Here is a 27,657-nt window from a genome sequence, read left to right as displayed (position 1 = left end):
CTTGTGGCGGGGAGGGGCGGCGGCGGCTGGGGACGGTGGCGGCTGGGGACGGTGGCGGCGGCGGCGGCGGCGGGGGGCGCGCGGCTCCGGGCGCGGCGCCTGCACCATGAACTACCAGCAGCAGCTGGCCAACTCGGCTGCCATCCGGGCCGAGATCCAGCGCTTCGAGTCGGTCCACCCCAACATCTACTCCATCTACGAGCTGCTGGAGCGCGTGGAGGAGCCGGTGCTGCAGAACCAGATCCGGGAGCACGTCATCGCTATCGAAGGTGAGGGCCGGGCCGCCTTGGGGCCTCGGGAAGGCACGGACGCCCGCGCCGCGGCGGGGGTGTGCGCTGTGTGCGTGCGGGTGTCCACACTCGCCGGCCGGGGCACGCGGCTGCCCCGCCGAGGGAGCACTGCGGCGCTGCTTGCCTTGCAAGGTCGGGCGAGCGTCGCCTGCGCCCCGCGCGCCGCGAGCTCCGCCAGGAAGATGGATCGTCAGCGTTAATTTGATAATGGACAATAGAGTCTCTCCTGCGGGAAAGTGGCTTGGTGCCTCCGCGTCCTGGGCCGCCCGAGCGTCCCGGCCCAGCAGACGCCTGGGGGCACCCGGAGGGGTCGGCGCCACTCGACCCCTGACAGGTTACCAGGCCAGGCCTGGGCGTCTTGCTGGACGTTGAAGACGTGTTCTGAGAAGTGCTGCCGCTGGGGGCGAGGCCTGGGCCGGCGTGTTTGGGCAGTGCAGGGCTGCCCTCCTTAGTGTCTTTGCTCAGTTCAGGGGTGCAGTTGAACTTAGTGGATGCCGAGAGCCAGCCCCAGCCGCGGGAGCATCGTGCCCAGGTGCAGGTCCATTTGCCCCTGTGCAAACGCTGGCCCCGGTAGTGTGCTTTGTACCAACCGAAAGTCCTGGGTTGGATGAGAGGAAGAACCCTACCAGGAGGGCAGGGCGTCTTCCAGCGGAAGGGTCTCGCTTTCATATGTCTGCAATTGGAGGCCACTGAAGTGGAGGGTGCTGTGGTTTTAAGGGGGGCAGGATGCTTGGGCAGAAACCCCCCCCCCCCTTCCCTCTGCATGTCAGGCAGGGCCATGGCCTTCCAGGAGAGCTACAACAGCAGTCTGCCTTCCGGTGCTGTGCCCTCTGGATTTCTGGTGGCTCTCATTTCTCTGTTTCCAGGCTGCTGATTTATTTCCCTGCTTCATCCCTTTGGTCCTGCCAAGACTCACCTGGGGCACCAGGTGGCATGTGCGTGGGCAGTGTGGAGTCATATCCTAGCCGCAGTTGATCAGCACTTTCTCCCCTCTCAGCGCTCTTGGCCAGTGATGGTGAAAAGCCTGCAGAGTGGCTTGTCCATAATACAGACTGGCCGGTAAGACCTCTATTGAGGAACATTGAGAATGGCCCAAGGCCGGCAGGAATGTGCCTGAAAGCCTGGTGCTGGCGTTGCCCAGCCTCCTCCCTCTGTGAGGGCGAGGCTATCAGCCCACAGAGAGGCTTTGCCTTGGCACTATGTAGTCCGAACTACTAACCCCGAAGTGTTTTGGTTTGAAACTTTGCCAGTTAGGTGGAGAAAGTGGATGTTGTGTTGCTGAGCCCTTGGCATTTGGCAGCCCTGTAGACTTGAACCATGTCCCAGCCAGGCTGGATGACAGGCAGACTATACCCTTGGGGGACTTGCTAATTCCAGGGGAGGTTCCAGGTGGAGCTCCAGCCTTATGGGGTCCTGGCCCTTTGTGTGTATCTGTCTCCCATGAGGTCACCTGGCTGCGTTGTTGGTGACTTAAGATGCTCTGTGGATTCCTCAAGAGACGGGCTCTGTCTGCCTCTGCATGACTCGTGGTGAGAGGCGGTAGGACCTGGACCCATCTGCTGATGATCGGGTGGTGTTGCAGCAAGGTTCCTCCAGAGCTCCAGCTCTGCGTCTGTTTCGGGATCTGTGAAGGCTGCACGGTGCTCATCTCAGATGGTTCTTCCTGGCTCTCTGGCTGCAGCCACAGAAGTCTGATGAAACACTGTGAAAGCCGGTATCAAGTATTGAAGGCACCTGGCTGAGAGCGTCTTTTGCTGCGTGAAGACCTCTGGCTGAGTGGGGTTCACAACACCTCGTTTTTATTTCCCATTCTTGAAGCTGAGCTTTGGGGCTCAAGCACTTCCAGCAAAGCAGTTTGACTTTCTAGCAAGAGGATGTGGTTGCATTTTCCTTTCTTCCTTAAAAGAAAAAAAAAAATGCGTCGTTCCTAGGTGATGGTTTTTTCTTTTGACAGCATGATGCCTGTCCTTACGATTTGAGATTTTAGGCCCCTTCTTGGCTGGGATCCTTGTCATGTTTAATAAGGCTTAGAATCATTGGGTGAATCCTGTTTGGGACTGGGGTGATGCTGTTATTTTTCTCTTAGAAATGGGGATGTCTACATTGTGTGGAGCTGTAGCTAATTTAGTGAGGCTTAAGAACCACTCAGACATGCTGCTGTTCTTTGCATGTTCTTCTGTTATCAATAATGATACCACTTTTCATTTCTGTAGAACTTTAACAGAAATATTTTTGCATCTATAATCTCATTGTGTGGCTTCACCAACCCTATGAGGGAGGGTGGGTAGCTTCCTCATCCTCATTTTATGGAGGAGCTGGTGGAGGTTCAGGGAAGGATAATGACCTCCTTAACATTTGACTGAGGTGGTTTAAAGTCTGATCTGAACCAAGGGATCATTTGAATGGAGTTTCTGTCTCCACACTGCATGTGGATGGCAGGAACCCAGTGCTGGCAACTGAGCCTGCGCTGGAACATCACAGTAACTGCAGAGGGCTCCGCGCAAGGAACTGTGCCTGCCTGTGCGTGCACCTTGGAGGTTTTAAAGTCTAACTGTTTCCAATCAGGACAGCAGGTGCACATCATAACAAATGGCTCAAAAAGTCACTTGTCCCACCAAATAGAAAACTGACCACATTTTAGAAGATTTCCAGCTAGGGATTTTTTTTTTCTCTTCCTCTGTATGTACATACACAAAATTGGGGTCTGACTTCCAAAGCTTCTGGACTACCATGATGTGGGCACTTTTTTTTTTTTTTTTTTTTGGGGAGGGGGTCTCCCTCGGCCACCCTGGCGGGCGGGGGTGGAATCTTGGCTCACTGCAGGCTCCGCCCCGGGTTCACGCCATTCTCCTGCCTCAGCCTCCCAAGTAGCTGGGACTACAGGCGCCCGCCATCTCGCCCGGCTAATTTTTTGTTTTTTTAGTAGAGATGGGGTTTCACTGTGTTAGCCAAGTGTGGTCTCCATCTCCTAACCTGGTGATCCGCCCGCCTTGGCCTCCCAAAGTGCTGGGATTACAGGCGTGAGCCACTGCGCCCGGCCGGGCACTTCTTAATGTTATGAAGAGCTTTTGAAGATAGGGTTTCTCTTGTTGGCACAATATTCCCACATTTGGCTGCACCCTACTCAAAATTTTACGTTTTCTGGCATCTTCAGGAATTTTTGCTGTTGGAGTGAGGTGCACCCTTGTCCAAGGGAAGGATTTTTTTGGCTGATGCTTATTTCAGAGCGAGTTGAAGTGGGTCTGGGTTGGAAAATCTCTTAACGATGGACTAAATATATTTTAGTTGAAAGGCCCACCAAGGCTTCCAAATAAAAACAGATCCGTAATCCTGTTTGTAGGCATGGGATACAGGTGATTTTGCCCTCAGTCTTGTTTTAAAACACTAGCTTGTCAGGAGAGAACTGTTTTTTTTTCCCAATTTTTGTTTTGTACATTGAGAGGTTTATTCACCCCTCCCTTCACCCCTAAATCGCTAGAGTTTAAGGAAGCATTGCTGATTGTTCCAGATTTATCTGATCAGGTTTCTAGGATGTCTTATGGGGCATGGCATGCTGTGAAATGTAGCCACACAGCTGTGTCGTCTCTGGAGCCTCCGCAGCCACCATGCCCAGAAATGAGCCTGAGAGCCACCTCGCCTCCAGTCTGAACAGCGTGTGTTAGTTTCCCCTCTGGTTCTCCTTAGAAAAGTCCATCTGGGGTTGATGGCATTGAGGTAGATGAATCAACTGCCTTTCTCGTTCAATAAAGCTTGTTCTTCTTTCAAGGATAAAGCCTCTTCTTAGCAGTTGCACATCGTAATTCAGCTTACCAGCAGCAGTACCGTGATGTGAGTGATAACCCAGCCAGCTCATTCAGCCAGGCAGCCTGATTCCCAGGTTCCCACGCATCGCCGGGAAGGTTGGCCTTCCTCTGAGGTTGAGCCCTCAGCCAGCCCTCAAGCCTCCATCCCCACCAGGTGGCCGATGAGAGGAAACCCAGGCTCTCCACTGGCCTGGCCTGCTTGCCGGGAGAACCCTGCCCTGCACTTCTTAAGGGCATTTTCACAGGGAGATTCCAGGACCCCTTAGTAGTATCTGAGCCCCAGTGTTTGGGGGACCTGGGAAGATGGGTCAGGGTTCCCCACTTCGTCCCATGATACAGCTGCTCTGTTGAGCATCTGTGTCCCACAGAGTGCGGAGTGTCTGATATGCATCATCTCAGTTCGTCCTGCATCGATCCTGTACACAGATGCACTGCTGAGACCCAGAAAGCTTAGGACACTTGTGCAAGAGCGGTGAGCTGGGCCTGTCCGACCTCACCTCTGGCCCTCCGTTGCCGTGTGAGATAGAAGCGGAGCCCCTGTTATTCATACTTCCCATAGGCCGCGTGTGCAAAGCATCCCAAGCTTGTTTCCGCCACCCAAGGCAAGAGGGTTTGAGAAGGCCCCAAAGAACCAAAAGTATTCTGTTCTCTGTAAAGCAGCTGACTGTGGCAAAACTTCCAGAAGCTTTGTTTTCATGTGGAAATGTATTTAGTCCGGTTGATGCTGGTGTGCATGTTTAGGGAAACAAACATTTTCTTCCTGCCGCGGGTAAGTGTCATGTTTCTTTGTCACCATTGGCCATGTTCCTAATCCTTCAAGTTGAATGAAAGGTGGCAGGTTTGCAGTCCTCTCCTTAAAAATAACACTCAGTTGGCTTTTAGTTGCTTCCAGGTGAGCTCTCGTACCTTGCCGGCACCCGGGGCCTCCACAATGCGGGCTTTCCCTGTGAGTCCAGCTTACTCATGCCTCTTAGTTGTGGTGCAGGTGCTCTTTGAGATGCCGCCTTCTCTGCCTGTTGCTCACCCTGCGAGGCTCGGTCTGTCTTGGTGTCACTCATGACCAGCCTTGCCTTGCCAGAATTAAGGCCCTCCTGCTCTCTGCCCACCCCGTTTGGCTCATCTACTTAATCCCACTCCAGCTGGGAGGTCTGGAAGCTGGTTGAGGGCAGAAATCAGGGCTTGTTTATTGCTGTATCCTCAGTGGTTTGATCATGTCTGGCCCTTGAAGGATGCCCAGGGATTGTTTGTTGGCTGGCTGACTTGCCAGAGGGTCCTTTCAAAAGCTCCTTCTTGGTAGGATAAAGAGTGTTTATACGCTGCAGAAGGGAGGGCATTTTGAAACGTCCCCAGAGCACAGAAGTTAGGGTTAGACACCTTTTGGATTTGGTGGGCTGGCTTGGTGGGAACTCAGTGTCATGTGGTGTTTGGCATGGAAGTGAAATTTTCTTTACTATATGTAGGGGAAGCAAAACATTTGCTTGCTAAATCTTGGCAGCTTTTTCAGATCAGCTGTCTGCAACAGGTTGGTGTTTATGTTGGGTGTAAGTGAATTTCAGACATAGAATCGATATTAAGAGGACAAATGGGTGACAGCCTGTGTCACTGCCATGATATAGTATCTTCCGTGTCACACCAAGAGCAAACGTGAGTGTGTGTCAGGTCACATTGAGGGCTGGTGGAAACAGATTGCTGGCCCCTCCCATACCTCCCGAGTTTCTAGTTCTGTGGGTTTGGAGCAGGACACAAGAACGTGCCTCTCTTAACAAGTGTCCTGAGGATGCTGATGCCCTGGTCCAGGGACCACACTTCGGAAAGCATTGCTGTAGAGGAAAGGCAGCTCCAGTTGACTTGGTATCATCTCTGGGCCATTGCTGCTTCTTCCTTGCTGTGCTTGTAGCCAGCTGAGAAAGTTTCCTATCAGCCTCCCCTGCAGGTTGCAGGTGAAGACACCGCAGGCCAGCTGCTCAGGGAGTTGCTTGTGGTCACACAGGCTGAGCGTGGTGGAGGAGGGACTTAAACCAGATCTGAATGGTTTCAAGCTGGTGTTCATGTGATCTTCATGATGCTATTTGAAAAGGAGCTGAATGCTGGGTAAGGGGCCTGTCGTGCCAGACCCTTTTAAATTTCATTAGGGATGGCACCGGGTTCAAGAGACTGGAGAAGAGACCTAGAGCCAGCAAACAAAAGACAGAGGGTTTATTAGGGGAATTTATTTACAGAGCGGTCCCATGGTGGCCTGGGCAGGAGAAGCGCTGCTGCCTGCTTTCAGAAAGTGTGCAGTTTATATAGCATTTTCACTTAACACCCTCCCCCAAACAACCACCACCCAGCAACCTTCTTTTAACACCAATCAAAGAGCCTCAGTACCCTGTATGGCTTGTTTTCCGTGGGACAGGCTGGGGGTTTAGATGTTCCTCATAGATAAGGAATGAATCTCCGGGTTGGCCACTCCCGGATTCCTTAGCTCAGAACCCTGAACACACATTCAGGTGCACCTGCCATGCAGGGCCATTCTCAGGGTGTGCTTCAGTTATTGCTGTCAGGGGCATCTGTTAGTGGGCTGCATTTCTGCGACATGGTGGCATGTCGGATGGACATTGCCAAGAGAATCTGGTTGGGAGGTGGAGGCAGCTGATGTCCATTTCCTTCTAGACTCATTCTGTGGTTTTGTGGATTTTCCTTCTTGTCTTTCGGAGATTGTTGCTTTTTAATGTAGTCTCATGTATATTTAGATGGGGTTCTTCAATATTCACTTATTATATGATGATTTGGCAGATGACACATTTTGTTACCAATATTTCCAAGCTGAAAGCGCGTTTCTGTAAAAGATAGAAGCTAGATGTTACTAGTAGCTTAAAAGAGCTGTTGGAGGAGCCTGAAGGAAGTGACTCAGAAGGGAGAGAAGCAGTGGGGGCAGCTGCAGGAACCTTCAAAACAAAACCTGCAGCCCTGTTGCTACCACCTCTTGTTTTTTGCCTAAACCAGGCGTTTTATTTTGTTAAGACGAAAATCCCTTATTTTGCATCCGTTTTTCCCCGTATACCCTGCAGGTGTTTATAGTTTGTGAGTCTCACTCTGGCTTGTTTTAACCACTGATTTCGTTTCGTCTCATGTTTCTCTACACTCTAGCAAACCTGTGTCCCCCTCCCCGCCTCCATCCCAATCCTCCAGACCCTTCGAGTCCTTAGCTTAAGTGATTGAGTCTGGCAAAGCGGATGAGGCTTAGCTATTTTTAAAATCCAGGGTTTGAGGTTCTGATCTGGTGCTTAGCTACATAATTCCTTCCCTTTGTTAAGTACCTTTCTCTGAGAAACAAAATGCACTCTACAGATGTTAATCTCTAATCTTTGCAGCATCTGTTATTTTTATTCAGGGGTACTAGTGCTTTGTGTGTGCTGCAGTGAGCCCTGGCCTTCTGGAAGCTCTGTGCTTCTGAGGGGCTGAGGGGGATTTGGGGGTCCCTTTTCATACTGTGGGCTGTCTTTCCCAGGATGCAGTGATGACCTATCCGGAGGCAGGGCTGGTATTGTCCGTGGGGTCCAGTCCCTCTATCTTCCAGGGCTTTTCTGGTCACAAGAGACCATGGCCAGAAGTGAGTATCGTGCTTGTATCTGGGGCCTGGGGAGGGAAGGAAAACAGATACCACCCCCTGCAGAAGAGATCGTTAATGGATTCTTTGAATAACCAGCCAGATAGCTTGTTTGTGTGTGAGGTTGGGACATTTTCCTTAAAGAGCAGACTAAATATAGGCTCGAGGGTGGGGACCAGGGCCCGAGAGGGGGCTGCCACTGCTTGCTCCAGTATCGCTTCTTCCGTTGGTAACCAGAACTCGCCACCAGTCCCGAACAGGTGGCCACCCTGAGCTCTCTGGGAACAGATTGGTGTTTTTGTTTAACCAGGGGCTCATTTGCAAATTTCACACTTCTCCCGCTGTTTGATGGGGATTGTCTTTTTTTGGGCTGCAGTGTTGGAGTATTTGTACAGTGTTTCTACACAAGCAACTGTCTAATCTTTAAAACTGCTCATGCCGTCTGGTTGTCATTAGCATCATGGTTAGAAGCTTTTTATTTCCTTTTTTTTTTTTTAAGGGTGGGAAAACACTTTTCATGGTTCTGGGAGAAGAATTTCAAATAATTACTGGCCATGTTCACAAATGATTTATGTTTGGTCTTGGAGAAATGTCAGCATTCAGCAGGCTCTAGTAAATACAACCATGTTGATTTCCAGCTTAGGACAAAGCTACTGTTACCCTATTCTCACTCAGATAATAGTCTTAAAGGCAGAACGGTATCTTTAGAAAGTAAATTTAGCTTCAATTCAGTAAGTTTTAGTTTTAGCCAATAGTAACTTATAGTATTGAGGATACTTGAAAGAAAGAAGTCAAACATTTTTAAAAAAATTTATGAATGCCTGCAACAAATAGCCACAAGACCTACCCTTTTTTTCAGGAAAGCGTTTTCACTTCTTAAATGTCACCTTGGGGGCATGCCCACTGTGTGATGGTACCCTTCAGCAGGATTGGTATTGTCGGAAGTGCTGGCTAGCTTATGTAATGAAAAAGAAGTTGATTTGGAAAGAGCTGATTGCCCTGAACTTCCATCCTGTTTGTGCGCTGAGCTGCCCTTTTCAGTGGGGGAGAGTCCAGCATATTTTCCAGGGAGAGCGCTTCCGGAAGCCTGTCTGCACCCCCCTTGTTGTTGTTTTGGAAGGTCTGGGGTGCTGCTGTGAGCCGGGGTGGAATATCTGCTCCTGTTCTGACGAGACTGCCCCTGCTGGAAGTTCAGCCTGGTGAACCTGATTTGGGAGGGGATGGTGTGATTGGCGGGAACAGCATTGTGTTAATTTTAGCTTCAGCAATCAAGCCTGGGTCTCTGAGTGTTCATGTAGTACTTGAAGTTTGGGTTTGGAATTGGTGGGATTGAGACCACTTCAAACTCTCTTATTTCTTGGAACTTGTTAGAATTTATTTATTTATTTTTTGAGACAGGGTCTCACTCTGTTGCTCAGGCTGGAGTGCAGTGGCACTATTGGGGCTCATTTGTAGCCTCAACCTCCCAGACTCAAGTAATCCTCCCACCTCAGCACCCCCAAGTAGCTGGGACTCCAGATGTGCACCATGCCTGGCTAATTCATTGGATTTTCAGTAGAGACGGGGTTTCACTGTGTTGCCGGGGCTGGTCTTGAAATTCTGGACTCAAGCAATCCACCTGCCTCAGCCTCCCAGAGTGCTGGGATTATAGGCATGAGCCACCGTGCCTGGCCTGGTTTTTAATTTTTGACACAGTCTCTGTCAATTAGGCTGAAGTGCAGTGGCACGATCGTGGCTCACTGAAGCCTTGCTCTCCTGAAGCGATCCTCCTGCCTTGGCCTCCCAAGTAGCTGGGACCACAGGCACGCACCACCATGCCCGACTAATTTTTTTATTTTTTTTGTAGAGATGGGGTCTCGCTATGTTGCCTTGGCCTCCCGAAGTCTTAGGATTATAGGCTTGAGCCACCGTGCCCAGCCTCGAACTCTCTTTTTTTTTTTTTTGACACATAACATAGAGAAAAGTGCCTGAGTCATAAAGGAGAAAGTTTTCACAAACTGATCACATGTGGGACCAGCATCCAGTTCAGTGGCCAGCACAGACTCATCTGTCGTGAGGGTCGTTAGAAATTGTAGCCCCCGTTTATTGGTCTCTTCTGCCTGTGATATGCGCTTGAGTGGCTGCCTGTTTTGGGGGCTGTCAGTGTTTGAGCAGCTGCCTGTTTCGGGGGCTGTCAGTGTTTGAGTGGCTGCCTGTTTTGGCTGCCTGTTTCGGGGGCTGTCAGTGTTTGAGTGGCTGCCTGTTTTGGGGGCTGTCGGTGTTTGGCTGCCTGTTTTGGGGCTGTCATGAATAGCACCACTGTGCAGATTCTCGCTTGCCTTTTGGTGCCCATATGGCCTCATTTCTGTCGGGTGTGTGCTGGACTGTGTCTTTCTCTCTGTGGGTTGGACATAGCTGCTCATGAAGCCGCTCCTTCAGCCCAGCAGCCCCTCCCTGGGAAACCTTTCAGTACCTTCAAGGTTCGTTTATGACACTCAGGATGGCCGTTTGTCTCCCTTTGCTGATTTTCATTCTTTCAGTTGTTTGTTCATAAACAAATGTTTGCATGGCTAATGCATTTCCAGCACTTAGAGATTAGGTTTTTAAACTTTTGGATTGTCTGCAGGCTATTAATTCCTTGTTAGTTGAATAATGACGGCTCTGTGCATGGAGCTGTGTGAGCGAAATCCCTCACCAGGAAGAGGGCGCAGTTCCCCTGGGACTGCAACAGGGGCCCCTTTGGCTCTCCTTGGCTCCTGGCAGAAGTCAGTTGTCAACTGGGGGACTCTTTCTGGCTGAGCCCCAGGCAGCCTCAGTCCATCTCTGTGCTGGGTTTTAGATAACTCACTGGATCTGTGTTGGTATTTGAAAGGGAATTCACTCTGTATGTTTGGCCTAAACTGTGTTATGGCCTTCATAGTTACGTATTGGCATTATTCAGTTTTTGTTGTTTGTAGCAATTATGCTGAAGACACAAAAGAAGAGAAAAAGCTAAGTGTTGCCAACTCAAGGAGTAATATTCTTTGTTCCAGCACTGTGTCCTAGCTGCCCATCCCCCCTCCACAAAGGCCAGTGCTAAACAAGGCCAGAGCCAGGAAGGACACGCGGGGCCATGGATTGAGTGAGGGCAGTGTGTGCGTGTACGGATTTCTCTGGTGGCTTTGCAATGGCAAATATTTATTTTGAGGGATGGTGGTGGGAGGACCAAGTTTATACTCACTTTGTTTAGTAGGGGAAGTGGCCAATGTGAGAATCAATAGACAAGATTTTATCAAGCCCCTGCACTGGGTAGAGCCCAGTTTTTGAAGCTGGGAGAACAGGCAGATGTGTGGGATGCTCAGGGCCCTTCAGATTTCACCCAGGACCCACTGATACAGGGAGAGATTGCAGCCACACAAGGCTGTGTGGGAGGGGCCAGGGGATGGGGCGGAGTCCAGGGAGAGATCCTGGAAGCCAGGTAGCAGTCAGGAGGGCTTTCCAGGCCAGTGGGTACTAGGATTGGAGCATCCAGAACAGAGTCTCTTCAGCCTGGGAAGAGCGGGGTAGGCGGCTGAATAATGAGTGATCCTTGACAGCCCCGAGAGCAGGCTGGGAGACCTTTTATTGGACGGTCTACTACTGATAATGGAGCCTGCTTGGAGAGGGGAGTGCTTTTTTTTTAATTCTTTTTTTTTTTTTTTTTTTTTGAGACGGAGTCTCGCTTTCTCGCCCAGGCTGGAGTGCAGTGGTGTGATCTCAGCTCACTGCAGCCTTTGTCTCCCAGGTTCAAGCGATTCTCCTGCCTCAGCCTCCCGAGTAGCTGGGACTACAGGCAAGCACCACCACACCCAAATAATTTTTATATTTTTAGTAGAGATGGGATTTCACCGTGTTGGCCAGGCTGGTCTCACGCCCCTGACCTCAGGTGATTTGCCAACCTTGGCCTCCCAAAGTGCTGGGATTACAGGTGTGAGCCACTGCGCCTGGCCAGGAGTGCTTTGACACCCAGCTGTTACCATGCGAGATGGAGATGCTGGTGACTGAGGGTCTGGGCTGTGGGAACAGCATCAGGGCTGTTGTAAGGGAGGGAGCTGTTTGCAGTCAGCGTTTCCAGAAACGTGTGTTTAGAAGACCCATTTTCCATGGTTACTGTTACCTTGGCTCTTGTTACATAACTCTTGTTAGATCCAGATACTGAGTTTTTTTTTTCTTTTTCTTTTTTCTCTTTGAGACAGAGTCTTGTTCTGTCACCCAGGCTGGAGTGCAGTGGTGCAGTCTCGGCTCACTGCAACCTCTGCCTCCTGGGTTCAAGTGATTCTCCTGCCTCAGCCTCCTGAGTAGCTGGGATTAAAGGCACCTGCCACCACGCCCAGCTAAATTTTTGTATTTTTAGTAGAGACGGGGTTTCACCAGGTTGGCCAGGCTGGTCTCAAACTCCTGACCTCAGGTGATCCACCTGCCTCAGCCTCCCAAAGTGCAGGGATTACAGGCGTGAGCCACTGTGCCCAGCCCTATTTTATTTTATTTATTTATTTATTTAGCTTGGGTTTCAATATTTTAAAAAATTTGAAGCCAGATGCAGTGGCTCATACTTGTAATCTCAGCACTTTGGGAGGCCGAAGTGGGAGGATTGCTTGAGGCCAGGAGTTTGAGACCAGCCTAGGCACAGTGGCAAGTGCCTTTAGTCCTAGCTACTTGAGTGGCTGAGGCAGGAGGATCGCTTGAGCCAAGGAGTTGCAGGCTGCAGTGAGCTATGATTGCATCGCTGTGCTCCACCCTGGGTGACAGAGTGAGATCTTGTCTCAAAAAAAAAAAAAAAAAAAAATGAACCGTGATGACTATGGTATTGTCTTTTGGGGGGTTTTCTGGACATAAAATTCAGATTTTTACATAGAAACTTGAATTTATTTGTCCAAGAGTTTCTTGTTTTGAAAATACGATGCCACTGGGAACATTCTTGGTTAGGAGCTGCCGGAAGCTGGGTCTATATGGGCAGGGCCAGTGAGACGCAAAGCCACATATGAAAGCTAAGTACACACTCGTTTTCCTCACTCGCATCCATGTTCATCCTCTTTCCTGTGTTGATGGTTTGCAAATTTGGGAGAGAATGAGGGCTGGGGCCTCGGGAAGTGAACGGCAGAGCAGGTGGCATGGAGACCTCGGCCGTCTGCCCACACGGCATGGGCAAGGTTTGTTTTGGTGCCTTTTTCTTCCATTCTCGTGTACATTATCATCTCTCACAGGACTTGAGCTTGGACGGAGCGGGAGCTGGAGTGGCCGCTTGCTGAGTCTTTCTCCCTGGAGCCCGTGGGCAGCTGGTTACACTTGCGCTGGGGCGACCCTGACTTAGGACCTCCTGCCGTTTCTCTGGGTGACTGCTCTGTAGTCGTGAGTCGTCTCTTTAATGCCGAGCGTCAGTACCTGCACAGCCCTGAATGGAGCAGCTGCCCAGAATCTGTCTTGTCATCGATAGATGGACAGTTGCCGAGTGTCCCGTGTGCCGACCAAGGAGTTTGTGTCCCCGTCACCCTGTCCCCCGTGGTTTTATTCAGACATTAGTTATGAATCCGTGTTTAAGATGAGAAGACGTAAACAGTAAGGAGGATAAGCGAGAAGCTGGCAAGAGTCTGGATGGTGATGGCAGGGGAGCGCTGGTGGAGGAGTCGGGGGCGTCCCGCTGGACTGGGGTACAGCTCTGCAGCAGCAGTCGGTGCGGTTTTGCCTTGTAAGTGACACCGTTGCCTGCAGGCATCTCTGACAGCTGCTCGTGCTCCAGATTCCAGAAATTTCAATGGAACATTTCATGAACCATCCTCCTGGTTTCTTCCCTTCCCCTCACTGAATAAAATCTGTAATAGCACCTGCCGCTTGAGTGTTTGTCTCTGCAGGACGCCGTGTTCAGGGCTGGGTGCCCTTTGTGTCATTTTGTTATCCTGGTCACTGCCAGACAGAGGTGGTAGGACCCTCATTTGGCAGGTCAGGAGCCTGCAGCCTGGAGAGTTTAAAGCCTTGCCTGAATTCGCCCACTCCTGAAGGTGGCAGAGTCAGGATTCGAACTCAGGACCCATGGACACCAGCCACCCATGGGTCTTTATTTTTATATTTTTAAAAACTTTTAGTTTCAGGGGGTGCACATGCAGGCGTGTTATATAGATAAGTTGGGTGTCATGGGGGTCTGGTGTACAGATTATTACAACACGTAGTAAGTTACAGTACCTGATAGGTAGTTTTTCAGTTCTTTCCCTCCCACCCTCCACCCTCAAGTAGGCCTTGGTGGCCGTTGTTCCATTCTTTGTGTCAATGTTTAGCTCAAGTGAGAACATGAGATACTTGGTTTTCTGTTCCTCCACTGGTTCGCTTATGGTATTGGCCTCCAGCTCCATCCATTTTGCTGCACAGGACATGATCTCATTGTTTTTATTATGGCTGCGTGGTACTCCACAGTGTATATGTACCACATTTTCTTTATTCAGCCCACCATTGATGGGCATTTTGGTTGATTCCATGTCTTTGCTATTGTGAATAGTGCCACAGTGAACACACAGCTAACTGCATGTGTCTTTATGGTAGAACAATGTATATTCCTTCAGGTATGTACCAAGTAATGCCACCTACAGTTTTGATGTTTTAATAAAGTAGAAAAGGAAACTTCAGAAATCAGCCCATAAGTCTGCAGAAGTACTTGGGGAATTCTCTCCACAGTTTGCAGCTCTCCTGCAGATTTCGATTTGTGATTTGAAACTCACATTCACACTCAGTTTTTTACTCACCAAGGTTATAAAGAAAATAACAGCTGTTGGTTCACTTTTATTCCCTTGCTGAGAGTTGGTGGTGGCTGGGATGCTGACTGATGGTTTTGATTACATGAGGAGGAGGCACGGAGGCAAGCTGACTGCCTGCGATTACAGGTTCCGCAGTCCGGTAGGAGGGAGGATTTCCAAACGGCATGCCTTTGAAAAGTCACCTGAGTTTAGGAAATCTGCAGCACCTTTAATCCTGGCTAGCTGAAAATACGGCTTACATTTAAGCCACACAAATTCTGCGACATTTTAATAATGGAGATGTTAGTGGGCAGTTAACTTTTTATATATGTAAATAGAAGTTACTTTCCCCCTGTGCTGTAATTAGCAAAAGAGGGAGAAAGGGATGCTCTGTGCATCAAAGCAATTTGCCCAGGGTTACACAGAGGAAGGTGGCAGAGCCGGAAGTGGCAGAATCCAGTGCACGGGCCGGGTGCCGAGTGTGTCGCCAAACTCTCCACCGCTTTAGTCGGGGGCGTGGTGGTGGCTGCTCTATCTGCTTCCCACTCACTGGCGTCCTAGCAGTGTGGGGCGTGTGCTCACCTGCAGCCACCCTCACCTGCTTGAACCAGATTTACCTAGAGGGTGGTGTGAACTCATGTGATGTGAACGATTACTTGCAGTTACTGTGAAAATTAATGGTGTGTTTTATAGTTGGAATGCTTTTTCTGCACTTATTTGATTTTTGTCTATCTCTTTAGAGAAGTGTGTGTTTTTTTTTTTTAAACTTGAGTTGGAGTCTGGCTCTGTCACCCAGGCTGGAGTGCCGTGGCACAATCTCGGCTCACTGTAACCTCTGCCTCCTGGGTTCCTGGGTTCAAGCAATTCTCCTTCCTCAGCCTCTTGAGTAGCTGGCATTACAGACATCCACAACCATGCCCGGCTAATTAATTTTTGTATTTTTAGTAGAGATGGTTTCACCATATTGGCCAGGCTGGTCTCGAACTCCTGACCTCAAGTGATCCACCCTCCTCAGCCTCCCAAAATGTTGGGATTACAGGTGTGAGCCACCACGTCCGGCCAGAGGTGTGGTTTACATAAAGTAAACTCCAAGTCTTGGAAGTTTACCATTTGATGAGTTTTGACCCCTGTAGCCACAGCCGAGGTATGGAAGGCAACCATTCCCCGACCCCAACACTTCCTCGTACCCCTTTGCAACTGGCACCACCTCTGCCCGTCTGCTTGCACCCATCTGCTGTCTGTCACTGTGGATTAGTTTGCATTTTCCAGAATAAAATAGAAATAAGATCATGCATTAAAAGGGGGGTCCCCAGCCTCCGGGCCTATTAGGAACCAGGCCGCACAGCAGGAGGTGAGTGGCAGGCCAGCAAGTGAAGCTTCATCTGTATTTACAGCCATCCCTTTGCCTTGCGTTACCCCCTGAGCTCCACTTCCTGTCAGATCGGCGGCATTAGATTCTCATAAGAGCACGAACCCTACTGTGAACAGCACATATGAGGGATCTGCATTTGGCGCTACTTATGAGACTGTAATGCCTGATGATCTGTCACTGTCTCCCGTCCCCCCCAGCTGGGACCGTCTAGTTGCAGGAAAACAAGCTCAGGGCTCCCACTGATTCTATGTTATGGTGAGTTGTAGAATTTTTTTCATTATATATTACAATGCAATAATAATAGAAATAAGGTGCACAATAAATGTAATGCATTTGAATCATCATGAAACCATCCCGCTGCCTCCCATCGGTGGGAAAATTGTCTTCCATGAAGCCGGTCCCTGATGCCAAGAAGGTTAGGGACCGCTGCAGTAAAGGACCCCTTCTTTGCCTGGCTTCATTCAGTCAGCATGATGATTTTTAGGGTCATTCGAGTTGTTAAGTATATCCGTAGCTTTTTCTTTTTCATTGCTGAGTCATGTTCCATTGTATGGATTTACTACAGTGTGTTTATCCTGTGGATGGATATTGATGGCGTTGTTTCCAGTTCTTGGCTTTTACAAATAGAGCTGCTGTGAACATTCACGCACAAGTCTTCATATGGGCACGTGCTTTCATTTCTCTTGGGTCATTTCTCTTGGGTAGATACCTAGGAGTGGAGTGGCTGGGAAATGTTCTGGATATATGTTTAACTTTTGCGTAAACTGCATGCTGTTTTCCAAATTGGTTGATTTTACTCTCCCGCCAGCAGTGTGAGAGCGTCCACTTTGGGCTTAAGTTCAGCAGGCTTCTGGTGGTGATGGGATAGCAGCTGTCCTTAAGAAAGAGCGTTTGCCCTCTGTGTCTCTTGGGCTGTGAAGTGTCTTGTACTGATGAGGGGGGTGGGAGGCTGTAGGAGTGAGGCTGAGGAGGGAAAGGAGAAGCCTCAGAAAGAAGTGCAGACTGAAGACCACCTTATAAGGTCGCAAAACCCGAGGGAGCAGAGCCAGTGTGCCTCTCCTTGTGACCTCTGTTCTCAGTTTCCCTGTCTGTAAATCCAGATGTTTGGCCAAGATCAGTCTTCAAGAAGGTGCTGGGGGGGCAGTGTATGGCGTGCAAGCATTGTAGCCCCCAAGAGGACATTTGGCCATGTCTGGGGCAATTTGCAGTTTGTTACAACTTTAGGGTGGTATGGTTATTACTGGCATGTGGCAGGTGGAGGTAAGGGATGCTGCCCAAGATCCCGCAATGCCGAGGGCAGCCCTGAGTCTTTGTCATCCCGAGACTGAGAGCCCCAGGTCAGATGAACTCTGTGACCCCCTCAGCCTCTGATCCACACTCACCGAGGGTTACTCTGGTGCACGCTTCTGTTTCAGGTGGGAACTGGTGGAATTATCTAGAGGTGTGTCTACTTGTGTGCCCAGAGGGACCCGCCCTCTCGGTGAGCAACGATACCTGGTTCCCTGGGGTCTGACCCAGGCCCTCGGGGGGGGGCAGCCAGGAGCCACGGGGGCCCAGCCAGCTCCTGGCCCACAAGTGTTCTAGGAAACCGGCTTCTCTGTGGGGATGTGACTCTCCCTCACTCCTCCCATTGCCTGAGTAGGCAAATTCCACCTAGCTCTTTATGACTAACTGCCTGGCAGCCTGAGCTCAGGGCAGTTCCTAACGAACTTCTTTGATTATTAACCTATGCTGGGCTCAGGGAAATTACTCACTTGTTTTCTGGCCAAGAGAAAATCTCCTGAAACTTTTATATATAAATCTTTTTGACAATTCCGCATTCAAGAGAGTTCCCCTGGCAGTTCTTCCATTTGTAGGGTGGGGAGAAAAACCCATGTAATTTCCCCAAACTGTGGATTTTGTTCCTATAGAACATGCTTGTGAGATTCAGTGTGTGTATTTGTGTGAGAGTGTGTGTGAATGTAATGTGTGTGAATTTGTGAATGTGTGAGTGAATGTGTGAATGTGTATGTGAGTGTGAATGTGTGTGTAAATGTGAGTGTGAATGTGTGAATGCATGTGTGAAAGCGTGTGTGAATGTGTGTGAATGGATGTGTGTGAATGTGTGAATGCATGTGTGTGAATGTGTGTGAATGCGTGTGTGTGAATGTGAATGCGTGTGAGTGTGTGAGTGTGTGTGAATGTGTGTGTGAATGTGTGTGTATGGTGATGGTCATTGTCCACATTGGTGGTCATGTCACTCACATCTTGATCTGATGCTGCATCAGCAGAATGCTGGGTAGATGGCTGTATCTTGTTTGGGAGTTTGGGAGTTTTCTTTGAGTATCTGTTTTTTAACTTTTAGGGGAGAATACCAAGGTTGGGAAACACTGGTTTTGTTGACATAAGAATAAGAAAATTGGCCAGGTGCATTGGCTCACACCTGTGATCCCAGCACTTTGGGAGACCGAGGTGGGAGGATTGCTTGAAGCCAGGAAAACCAGCCTGGGTAACATAGGGAGACCCTCATCTCTACCAAAAAACAAAACAGCCAGGTGTGTTGGTGCTGCCTATGGTCCCAGCTGCTCAGGAGGCTGAGGTGAGAGGATTGCTTGAGCCTAGGAGATTGAGGCTGCAGTGAGCCATGATTGCACCACTACCCTCCAACTTGGGCAACAGAGTGAGACCCTATGACTAAAAATCAATCAATCAATCAATGCGCATCCTCCCCCATTTCTGCCTTGATTTCCCTGTTAGGATTCGCCATGGGGTGGGCAGCTGGGCAAAGGTGTCTGAGCTGGAGGTAGGTGACAAGATCCCTGGGCCTCCCACCCTGCCTGCCTCTGCTCAGTGGCTCCTGGGCCCCTCCTGACCATGTAACCTTTGCGCCAGCCAGAGAATCTGCCCTTTGCCTTCCTCTCCTGGAAGTTGTTGAGATACATGAGTGAAAATATTATTCTTTTAAGTGCTTTGGATGTTATAAAAAAAGACACTGTGCCATTAATGCATGTGCAGGGCTCCCGGCTGGCCTGGGCCCTCTGCACTTGAGATTCCTCTGGCAGCATCTGTTTAGGACTGGGCACTCCTGGTTCTGGTCATGTTTATCCGGACCAGTTCATTTCGTGGCAGTTCTGGTCATTTTTGAGAAAATCTAGTTTGCAGTTTCATTGGGCCCCTTTGTGCTTTTCTAGTTCAGATGTGGCTTCTCTAGTTTTTTCTTGCCGCTAAATGGTCTTAAAGGTTTGAGATCAGTGGTTCTCAGACTTTAGCCTGCATCAGGGTCACCTCAGGTCACCTGTGTTTTAACTGAGGGTGGGTTAAAATGCAGATCAGTGTGCCAGGTGCGGGTGGCTCATGCCTGTAATCCCAACACTTTGGGAGGCTGAGGCGGGCAGATCACTTGAGGTCAGGAGTTAGAGACCAGAGTGGCCAACATGGTGAAACCCCGTCTCTACTAAAAATACAAAAATTAGCCAGTAGTGGTGGCAGGCGCCTATAATCCCCGCTATTCGGGAGGTTGAGGCAGGAGAATCCCTTGAACCCAGGAGGCAGAGGTCGCAGCGAACAGAGATCGCGCCACTGCACTCCAGCCTGGGCGGCAGAACAAGACTCCGTCTCAGAAAAAAAAAAAAAAAAAAATGCAGATCACTGGGCTCCACCCCCAGAAGTTCTGATTCAGTGGGTGGCGGGTGAGGCCTGGGAACTTGCCTTCCCGACGAGCCCCCTGGCAAGGCTGCTGCTGCCATTTTGGTGCCACACTTTGGGTACTGTGGCTCTGGGCACTCCCAATCCAGGTGCCATGGCATGGGGAGCAGTGGGTGAACCAAATCCTGGAGCCTGGACTGTTCCAGTGGGTGCATTCCTGGCTGGCGGATAGAGGACCACCCAGCTGTGCTTGATGGGGTCTAGAAGCATCGAAACTGGTTTGCCGTTATGATGTCCATGAGGTTGGAGTCCTTTCTTAGTTAAAAAGCCCAAAGACCTAACAACACAGCACCCCGACGCTCAACCCTCCTGAGAATGATTGAGCTCTTCCGAATAAAGGGTGATTTTGTAGCTTTTCAAGTTTTAACAGTTTGATAACTCCCAGGCTCCTGTTGAGATGTTTTATGATGAGGTTGTGCTTTCCCCTGTATCTTTCCTGTGGGTGTTTATGTGTACAGAACACATGTATCTGTACTTACGTGACTGAGCACAGGCGATTTCCCCGAGTCTCACCTTGGTGTGTGCCAGTGCAGTCCGTGCGCACACACACACACACACACACACACACATCTCAGAGAATGTTGATGTGGCAATTCATGTTTGACAGCTGGGTTAAACCATAAATAGATCCAAAAATATAAATCTACCCAGACCTCAACCTGCTTAAGCCTTTAAGTGGCTCACTAGGGCTTTTAGAATGAAGTTGAAATTCCTTGGCCTCACCCTTAAGCCTTTTTAGGAGTCATGGAGGAAGTAAAGAAATGGAAATGGAATTGCCTTGCTGAGCTCCCAGGTCCTTTTCCGTGGCCCTGCCTGCTCTCCAGCCTGGTCTCGCCCCACCTGGGGTACCTTCGCTGTGGAGGATACCAGGAACCAGGCTCACAGTTACTGGCAGGCCACTTCCTCTGCCTGGGGCCCTGCCTGGGGCTTTGGATCACCTGAGTCCTGCCCCTTGGCAAGCCTCTTTTCTTAACCCACCTGACGCCCTCACAACCCAGCTCAGGAGTCCTGCTTCCCCGAGGCCATTCCGATGGCTCCTGCTGGCGATGCCAGGGCCTGCCACCTGGTGGCTTGTGCACTTTGGTGTGATGTGGTCTGCACGTCTCTCCCCAGCATGGGCTCAAGGTGCTCAGGAACCAAACCCCAGTGTCTTGTCCAGGACTGGACACATGGTGAGAGCTCCATGGAGGTTAACTGCACGAGGGAGGCGGGATGGACTCTGGCCTGCAGGGCACAGTCTGTAGCAACAAGGAACATACCTGGTGTTTAGATCAGATGTTCAATGACCCATGTCCCAGAGAAGGGGCCTGCAGCCATATTGATCAGTTGGGGAGCTTGTATACTCAGGCCATTGAGGTTGCCATGGCCACCATTTTGGGAATCTTTTCTTTGGGAGTTGCCATCCGAAGTTAGGGCACTAAAAAAGTCCTTAAATTTAGGTAATGTTTACCTTAAGCAGATGGTCTTTGCCTTTTAGAACTGTCAGAACTTGTTTACCCTTCAAGCTGGGGACCATGGTAAGTTGACTCTTTGGGTCTTTGGTTGAAAACATGAGAATCCCATTCTGGCTGATTCAAGCAGACATGGATTTTATCTGAAGGATGTGGGGGTGGCTTTGAGCATGGAGGCATTGGGATGGACTGAACCACGGGCCCAGGGGACAGGCGCAGGCTGCCTGTGTATTTAGGGCACCGCTTGGGTTGCCTGGAGAGTGGTTGATTGGCCCAGATTCTGCCACTCCTTGGCCAGGGGAGGTCTTTCATGGACAGCCTCATCAGAGTAGCAGCAGAGAGAAGAGTGGGGCAGGTCCTCAAAGGAACACCGAAAAGGTTCTCTGAAAGACAGGGGCATAGATACTGAGCTGGCAATAACAGCGCTGATCCACTGGGGTGGGAAGGGCCACAAGCTGTTCTGTCAACACGGAGTTGTTCGTCAGGCGTCATGGGTATCATTTTGTGCATCTGCCCTTGTTCAGTGTTTCCTTGTAATTTTGCAGAAAAAAGTCTGCTTAGTGTTAAGCCAGACATTCTGCAGCCTTTAAAAGAGAATCGAAATGGAGAGATTTTGATGTGTTCATTGGTGACTTTTGACACGGATGCTAACCTGTAAGATGTGCAGATATATCATGTGCAAACTGTTAAGATGCTGTCAACATTTTGAATGACTTCTTGCAAATAGTAAGGAAATTAAACACACACAGAGCTGGGCAAATGCTAGAGGATGGTGTTGCCTTTTGCATCTTGGTGGGAAAGAGATATTTAAGGGGGTGAGGGGAGCTCAGCAGCAGCGACTTAAGGGCCTGCTAGGAGCAGGGAGAAGTTGGTTGCTGGAGTATGCAGCCTCTGTAGCCCAGTCCTCCGAGGATCGTGACAGGTGGCTGTGTGCCTCAGTGCTCAGGTGTGGGCTCCTGCTCCTGCCGCGTGGGCTCTGCTACTGCTGCTGCTGCTGCTGGCCTGGCGGTTCCCATGGACTCTCCCTCACCTGTGCTTCCTTCTGCTTCCCGACTTCATGGTTGGAACATGCTGTCTTCCCATCCCTCTGGGCACGTGGCTCCTCTTTTACGTGCATGTCTGGCGAAAAGTATATCCCCAGTAAAGGCTTGCAGAATGCATGTCTTTCCTGAATGTTCTGCTCTGCTCCCTAGCCCCCAGAAATAAAACGGAAATGCTGCACTGCTTCCCTCTCTCAGGCCCAGGAGCATTATTATTATTTTTTTTAATCTCTTGTGGCACTTTTCTACTTTCTCCTCCACGGTACAGCTGCTTGTTGAGAAGGCAGTGTATGCCGTGTCTAAGAAGAGTCCTCAAATGGAGTCTGGTGCAGCTTCTTTCCAACTGTGTGCTTTTGGGAAAGCCATTTGAATTTGGAGCCTCCATTTCCTCTTGCTTTACTCCAAAGGAAACAAGCGTAAGTGCTTGGCACCTGCAGCCCGAGCGCATTTCATGCCGCCCCTATTCCTGGCCAGCCTCCCTCCTCCAGGACCCAGCAGGAATGTGTTTGTCGCCTCTGGCCCTGTGCACCCTGGCTTCCCATCATACCTGGAGACTGGGACAAATGCCTGTGGAGTGGACGAGTGAGTGGATGCGGGTCCACTGAGCTCCCCGGCAGGCTTCAGAATCTTCCCTGTGTTCTGTAAGTAAGTGGCGTCGCTGCCCAGTTTAGGAGAGTGCCATGTGGGACTCTGTTCCATTAGCTGGGTTGGTGCAGTGGGACTGAACTTTCTTCTTTGGTTGCCCCCCTGCAAACAGTCATGCAGATGTTATTGATGGGCAGTTGCAGGTAGAAGCATTTTTGGCCCTACAGGGTAGATCTACCAGCATGGCAGGCTGATCAGCCATGGGTGCTGCACGGCTCTGGAGGGGCTTGGCGCCTGCATTAGTCAGCTCGGGCTGCCATGACAAAATACCACAGACTGGGAGGCCCAAACGCATTTTCTCACAGTTCTGGAGGCCGAGAGTCCGTGATCAAGGCACTGGCAGGTTTGGCTTCTTCCCGTTCTGTGCCTCACCTGGTCTTTTCCGTGTGTGTGGTCTTCAGTGTTTCTCCGTTCTCAGGAGGACACCAGTCTTGTTGGATGAGGGTCCCACCCTTAAGCCCCCATATTACCATGATTGCCTCCTTAAAGACCTTATCTCCGACGACAGTCACCGGGGGTGTGAGCCTCTGCAGAGGAATTTGGGGGATACTGCGCAGTCCGTACAGCATCCCTCCCTCCCTGGTGGTTTCTGAGGATTTGTCGCTGATGTAGCATCACGAGTGTTTTGTCACTTAACCCAGAGCAGGGCTTTGATGACATAGCTGTGCTCAACGTAGATCTTTATGATAATTTTATTTTAGTTGAGGTTGCAGGGACTAATTTTTACTGGAAAGAAGTAGCAGCCATGAGGCAGGAGATCCTCTTTACTTTGTAAAAAAAATGTAAAAGAACTTGTTTAGATCAAAGTCATGTTTTTAAAATATAAACTAGATTATGAAAAAAAACCTAAAACCTGATTTAAAAAGAAGCCTGGGCCAGGTGCAGTGGCTCACACCTGTAATCCCAGCACCCTGGGAGGCCGAGGCAGGCGGATCACTTGAGGTCAGGAGTTCAAGACCAGTCTGGCCAACATGGTGAAACCCTGTTTCTACTAAAAATACAAAAATTAGTCAGACGTGGTGGTGCGTGCCTGTAACCCCAGCTACACGGGAGGCTGAGGCAGGAGAATCTCTTGAACCTGGGAAGTGCAGGTTGCAGTGAGCCAAGATCGTGCCTCTGCACTCCAGCCTGGGTGACAGAGTGAGACTCTGTTTCAAAAAAAAAAAAGGTAGAACTCATAGTTGCCATTGAGGTCTGAGTCCTGGCTTGCCTCAGTTGGGGTTCTTGCCCCATTTGCAGGTGAGGGGTGGAAGCTCAGGCAGGCCCAGCCTCCGAAGGTGCAGCGCAGAGACCCTAACTGGAGAGCTGGAAATGCTTTCTTAGAGAAAGCGCAGAAGGGCTGTGGCCATCTCTCCTTTGCCTGAAGACGACTGTTCTGCTGCATTGGGTTCACTGTGGTGTTCCTGTAACTCTGGTGTTTAATTCACGTGAAGACAGTGGAGCTGTTTACACTGTTTGATTGATTGGATGCTTATCAGGAATCTCAAAACCCAGCTTTGGGCAACCGGATGCCTTTGACTTCTCTTTCTCCTCCTCCACTGACAGTGATCTCTGAATGCTTTTTAAAAAGGTTTTTCATAAAGAATATAAAAAGTGACAGAAATAAAATTGGCAATCAACCAAATTCCTTACCTCCCGAATTGCCTCTTCTAAGACTTTTTGTGATGATGTATGTGCCCCGCCTTGCAATTGGTTTCATAGAAAATTCCTTGGATTTCCTCTTTTTCTGGTGAAGAGCCAGGGCGGAAGCTGCAGGTCACCGGGTACCAGCTGTTTCCCACCGTCAGCCTCGGGAGGGGCACGGAGCTTTGCAAATGTCTCTTCAGCTGGTGTTTTCTGCCATAGGACAAAGAGAAAGGAGAGTGACACGTGGTGTTTTGAATGTTTTAATAAGAAAACAGCCTCCACCTGCACACAAACAAAAAAAATTAATGCTTGGATATAACTTTTTTAATCCTCAAAGTAATAATAACTTTCTATCTCATAAGCCAGAGGGATGGTGGCATAGCTAACAGCAGCTGCACTTCCTCAGGTTAAACTTCACGTCTTGACTGGCAGGCTTGCCTCGGGTGCACTTCGTGAATGCCCGCTGCTCCTGCAGCGGAAGGGTCTCCTGTCCTTGGGCCTCGGTGGCAGGGGCAGCAACAGGAGGCTGCAGCCAGTTGGCTTCACACTGTTTGGGAACAGCAGAATGGTCAGAGCAAACCTCAACATTATCTGAAACGAGTACTATTCACAACAGCAATTTGCAGGTTATGTGACAAGAATCATATCATTTAGTGTGTATGTATGTGTTTATTTATGAGACAGGGTCTCACTTTGTTGCCCAGGCTGGAGTACAGTGCCACAGTCATAGCTCACCATAAACTCCTGGGCTCAAGCAATCCTCCTACCTCAGCTTCCCAGGTAGCTAGGACTACAGGCGCACACCACCACACCTGGCTAATTCTTTATTATTTTTGTAGAGACAGGCAGGGTCTTGCTCTGTTGCCCAGGCTGGTCTTGAATGCCTTAAGTGATCCTCCCGCTATGGCCTCCCGAGTTGCTGGGGTTACAGGCATGAGCTACCGCACATGGCCCTAGTTTATATTTATTAATTGATTTAATCCTCCCAGCAATTTAAAGATATAATTCCTGATATATAGGTGTCAGAATTTGAGACTAAGAGTATTGAGTGATAATTCATTTCTCACCTCTCTGGAAGAAGGTGTACTGATAAGCATAGAAAATACAGAATTTTCTATATACTGATATAACACATGTTTTCTTGTGTGTATGTGTGTATGTGTTGTGTGTGCATAGTGAACAAAGGCAGAAGAAACATTTAGGCTTGAATTTTTTGAGCTAAGTATTATTTTCTAGAGCTTACCAAAAAATCCAAACACACACGTAAGTATATAGAATAAGTGTAATGATCTCCCGTGTGCCCTCAACCAGCTTCAGTAATTAGTTCATCCTGTATACACCCTGCCACCTACCAATGTTATTATTATCATTATTTATTTTTTTGAGACAGAGTCTTGCTCTTGTTGCCCAGGCTCGAGTGCAATGGCATGATCTCGGTTCAGTGCAACTTCTACCTCCTGGGTTCAAGCGATTCTCCTGCCTCAGCCTCCTGAGTAGCTGGGATTACGGGTGCCCACCACCACACCCGGCTAATTTTTTTGTATTTTTAATAGTGATGGGGTTTCACTGTGTTGTCCAAGCTGGTCTCGAACTACTGACCTCAGGTGATTCGCCCGCCTCGGCCTCCCAATATCCTGGGATTATAGGCATGAGCCACCACGCCCGGCCTCAATATTATTTCGAAGTGAATTCCAGACACCCTGCCATTTCATCCATAAATACTTCAGTATCTATCTCTAAAAGATGAGAACTTAAAGCACACATGACCACGTTACCACACTTTAGAAAATGAACAGTTCCTTAATATGGTCAAATACCCAGTCTGTGCCCACATTTCCAATTGTCTCATGATTGCCGTAACTTTTCCCTTCAGTTTGCCTGTTGGAATCAGGATCAAATACCGTGTGCACGTTGCAGTTGGTGGAGACTTCTTCCGAAACTCCTCCAATGAGTAGGTTCCACGACCGTCTTTCTCTCCTTCACGGGGCCTGTGTTTGTTCAGAAGCCAGCATTGCTGGTCTGGATTTTTTTGACTGCCTCCCCTTGGAGTCAGTTAGCATGCTCCTTTGTCTCATGTATTTCCCTATAAATTAGTGAGTGTTTGGAGGCTTGTTTAGTTTTTTAGCTTTTGTTTGGTTTGGTTGGACTCCTTCCTGGGCGGGTCTGTGTGGTTCATCCGGAGGATCCCACCTTGTATTTGTCATTTTGCCCACGTTAGCAGTCTGGACCAGTTAGCTCGTCAGAGGGTTGCAAAATGATGATTTTATAATTCTCTCTCTTTTTTTTTTTTTTTTGCTGTTATTTGTTTAAGATAAGATAATTCTATAAAGAGTACCTTTCAGGTCATGTAGGAAAGGCAAGATAACCCTCTTTATTTACTAATCGTAAAAATAACAAGTTTTGGTTTAGTAGACTCCTGTTAAAATTGACTAATTAGTTTTAGATCATTGTGAACTCTCCGGATTAAACGTACGTGGTGCATTCCGATGGAAGCTGTTATGGATGCTCCAGTGATCCCATCTTTGGCGTGTGGAAGCGTTTCAGGAAGCCTCCTGTGTTCTCTTGACATTGACCACTTCCTGGATTTCTGATGTCACAGGAAAGATAAAGATGGAAAGATGCTCCAGGCTCATGTGGTACCTTGGTCATCTCTCTAGCAGTCAGGGTTCGCAGGGACACGAACATAATTCCTCATTTGCTTTGGGCTTCCCCATGCAACTCTCAGAAGACAGCTCCAGCACAGCTTCCAACAGTGTGACCACCAGAACAAGGTCAATGTGCTACAAATTGCTTTTCATCTTTAGGGCGTATCTCACTTTCAGTGATAAACTCCAGTTATTGTGTCTTAAATCACATGGAATTGGTCTTCTCTGTGACTCTGCTATCCTGGTGGACGTGTACTTAGATACATTTCTTTATTTTCAATTTTTAGGGAAATAGTTATGTAACTAGTTAACATATTTATGTGGAACCGATGTCACATGATCAAAATAAATTCTAAGAGTCCTGGCTTTGATTCTTAAAGATAAATTCAAAGACTCTATCTTTGTCACTTTTTCACCTTCTCTTTACCTATAAATATTTTTTAATAAGTATTGTTTATACTTGTCTCTTAAATATAAGCAAATACATGTGTATGGGTACTTATATAACCTCCTGCTTAGATACATGTAGCTTCCCATGCACTGTTTTTCATTTGCCTTTTTAACTTAGGAGCGTGTTCTGGAAACCACTCCATAGTGCGGGCTCCAAAACAGGCCTCATTGTGAAACTGTTCCCAATTTATTAACAGGTCTCCTATTGATAGACGTTGGGATCGATCCTGTTTCTTGTTTTTGTTTGTTTTATGTGTGTGTGTGTGTGTGTGTGTGTGTGTGTTGCTATTGAAAAATAATGCTGTATAGTCTACATCTGTCTTTTTCTTATTTCTTGTCAATG

The 27,657-nt window shown here is 49.0% G+C and overlaps 1 protein-coding gene across 4 annotated transcripts in view; it reads left to right on the top strand.

The window, feature by feature from the left end:
* Positions 1 to 16: 16 nt before the first annotated feature.
* Positions 17 to 27,657, top strand: part of AGAP1 (ArfGAP with GTPase domain, ankyrin repeat and PH domain 1) — a 642,705-nt gene continuing 615,064 nt past the window's right edge. For 3 of the 4 annotated variants that reach the window (XM_032753655.2, XM_032753653.2, XM_032753651.2), the window contains exon 1: positions 17 to 269. In XM_032753655.2, the coding sequence (XP_032609546.1) occupies positions 107 to 269 (163 nt within the window). In that variant the 5' untranslated portion in view covers positions 17 to 106. The remainder of the gene's footprint in view (positions 270 to 27,657) is intronic. The other variant, XM_032753647.2, reaches the window with a different exon arrangement.

Source organism: Hylobates moloch, unplaced genomic scaffold, assembly GCF_009828535.3.
Source record: "Hylobates moloch isolate HMO894 unplaced genomic scaffold, HMol_V3 SCAFFOLD_1, whole genome shotgun sequence".
Classification (NCBI taxonomy): Eukaryota; Metazoa; Chordata; class Mammalia; order Primates; family Hylobatidae; genus Hylobates; species Hylobates moloch.
The sequence above is the reverse complement of the archived record's forward strand: the minus strand, read 5'-3'. Positions and strand labels throughout refer to the sequence as shown.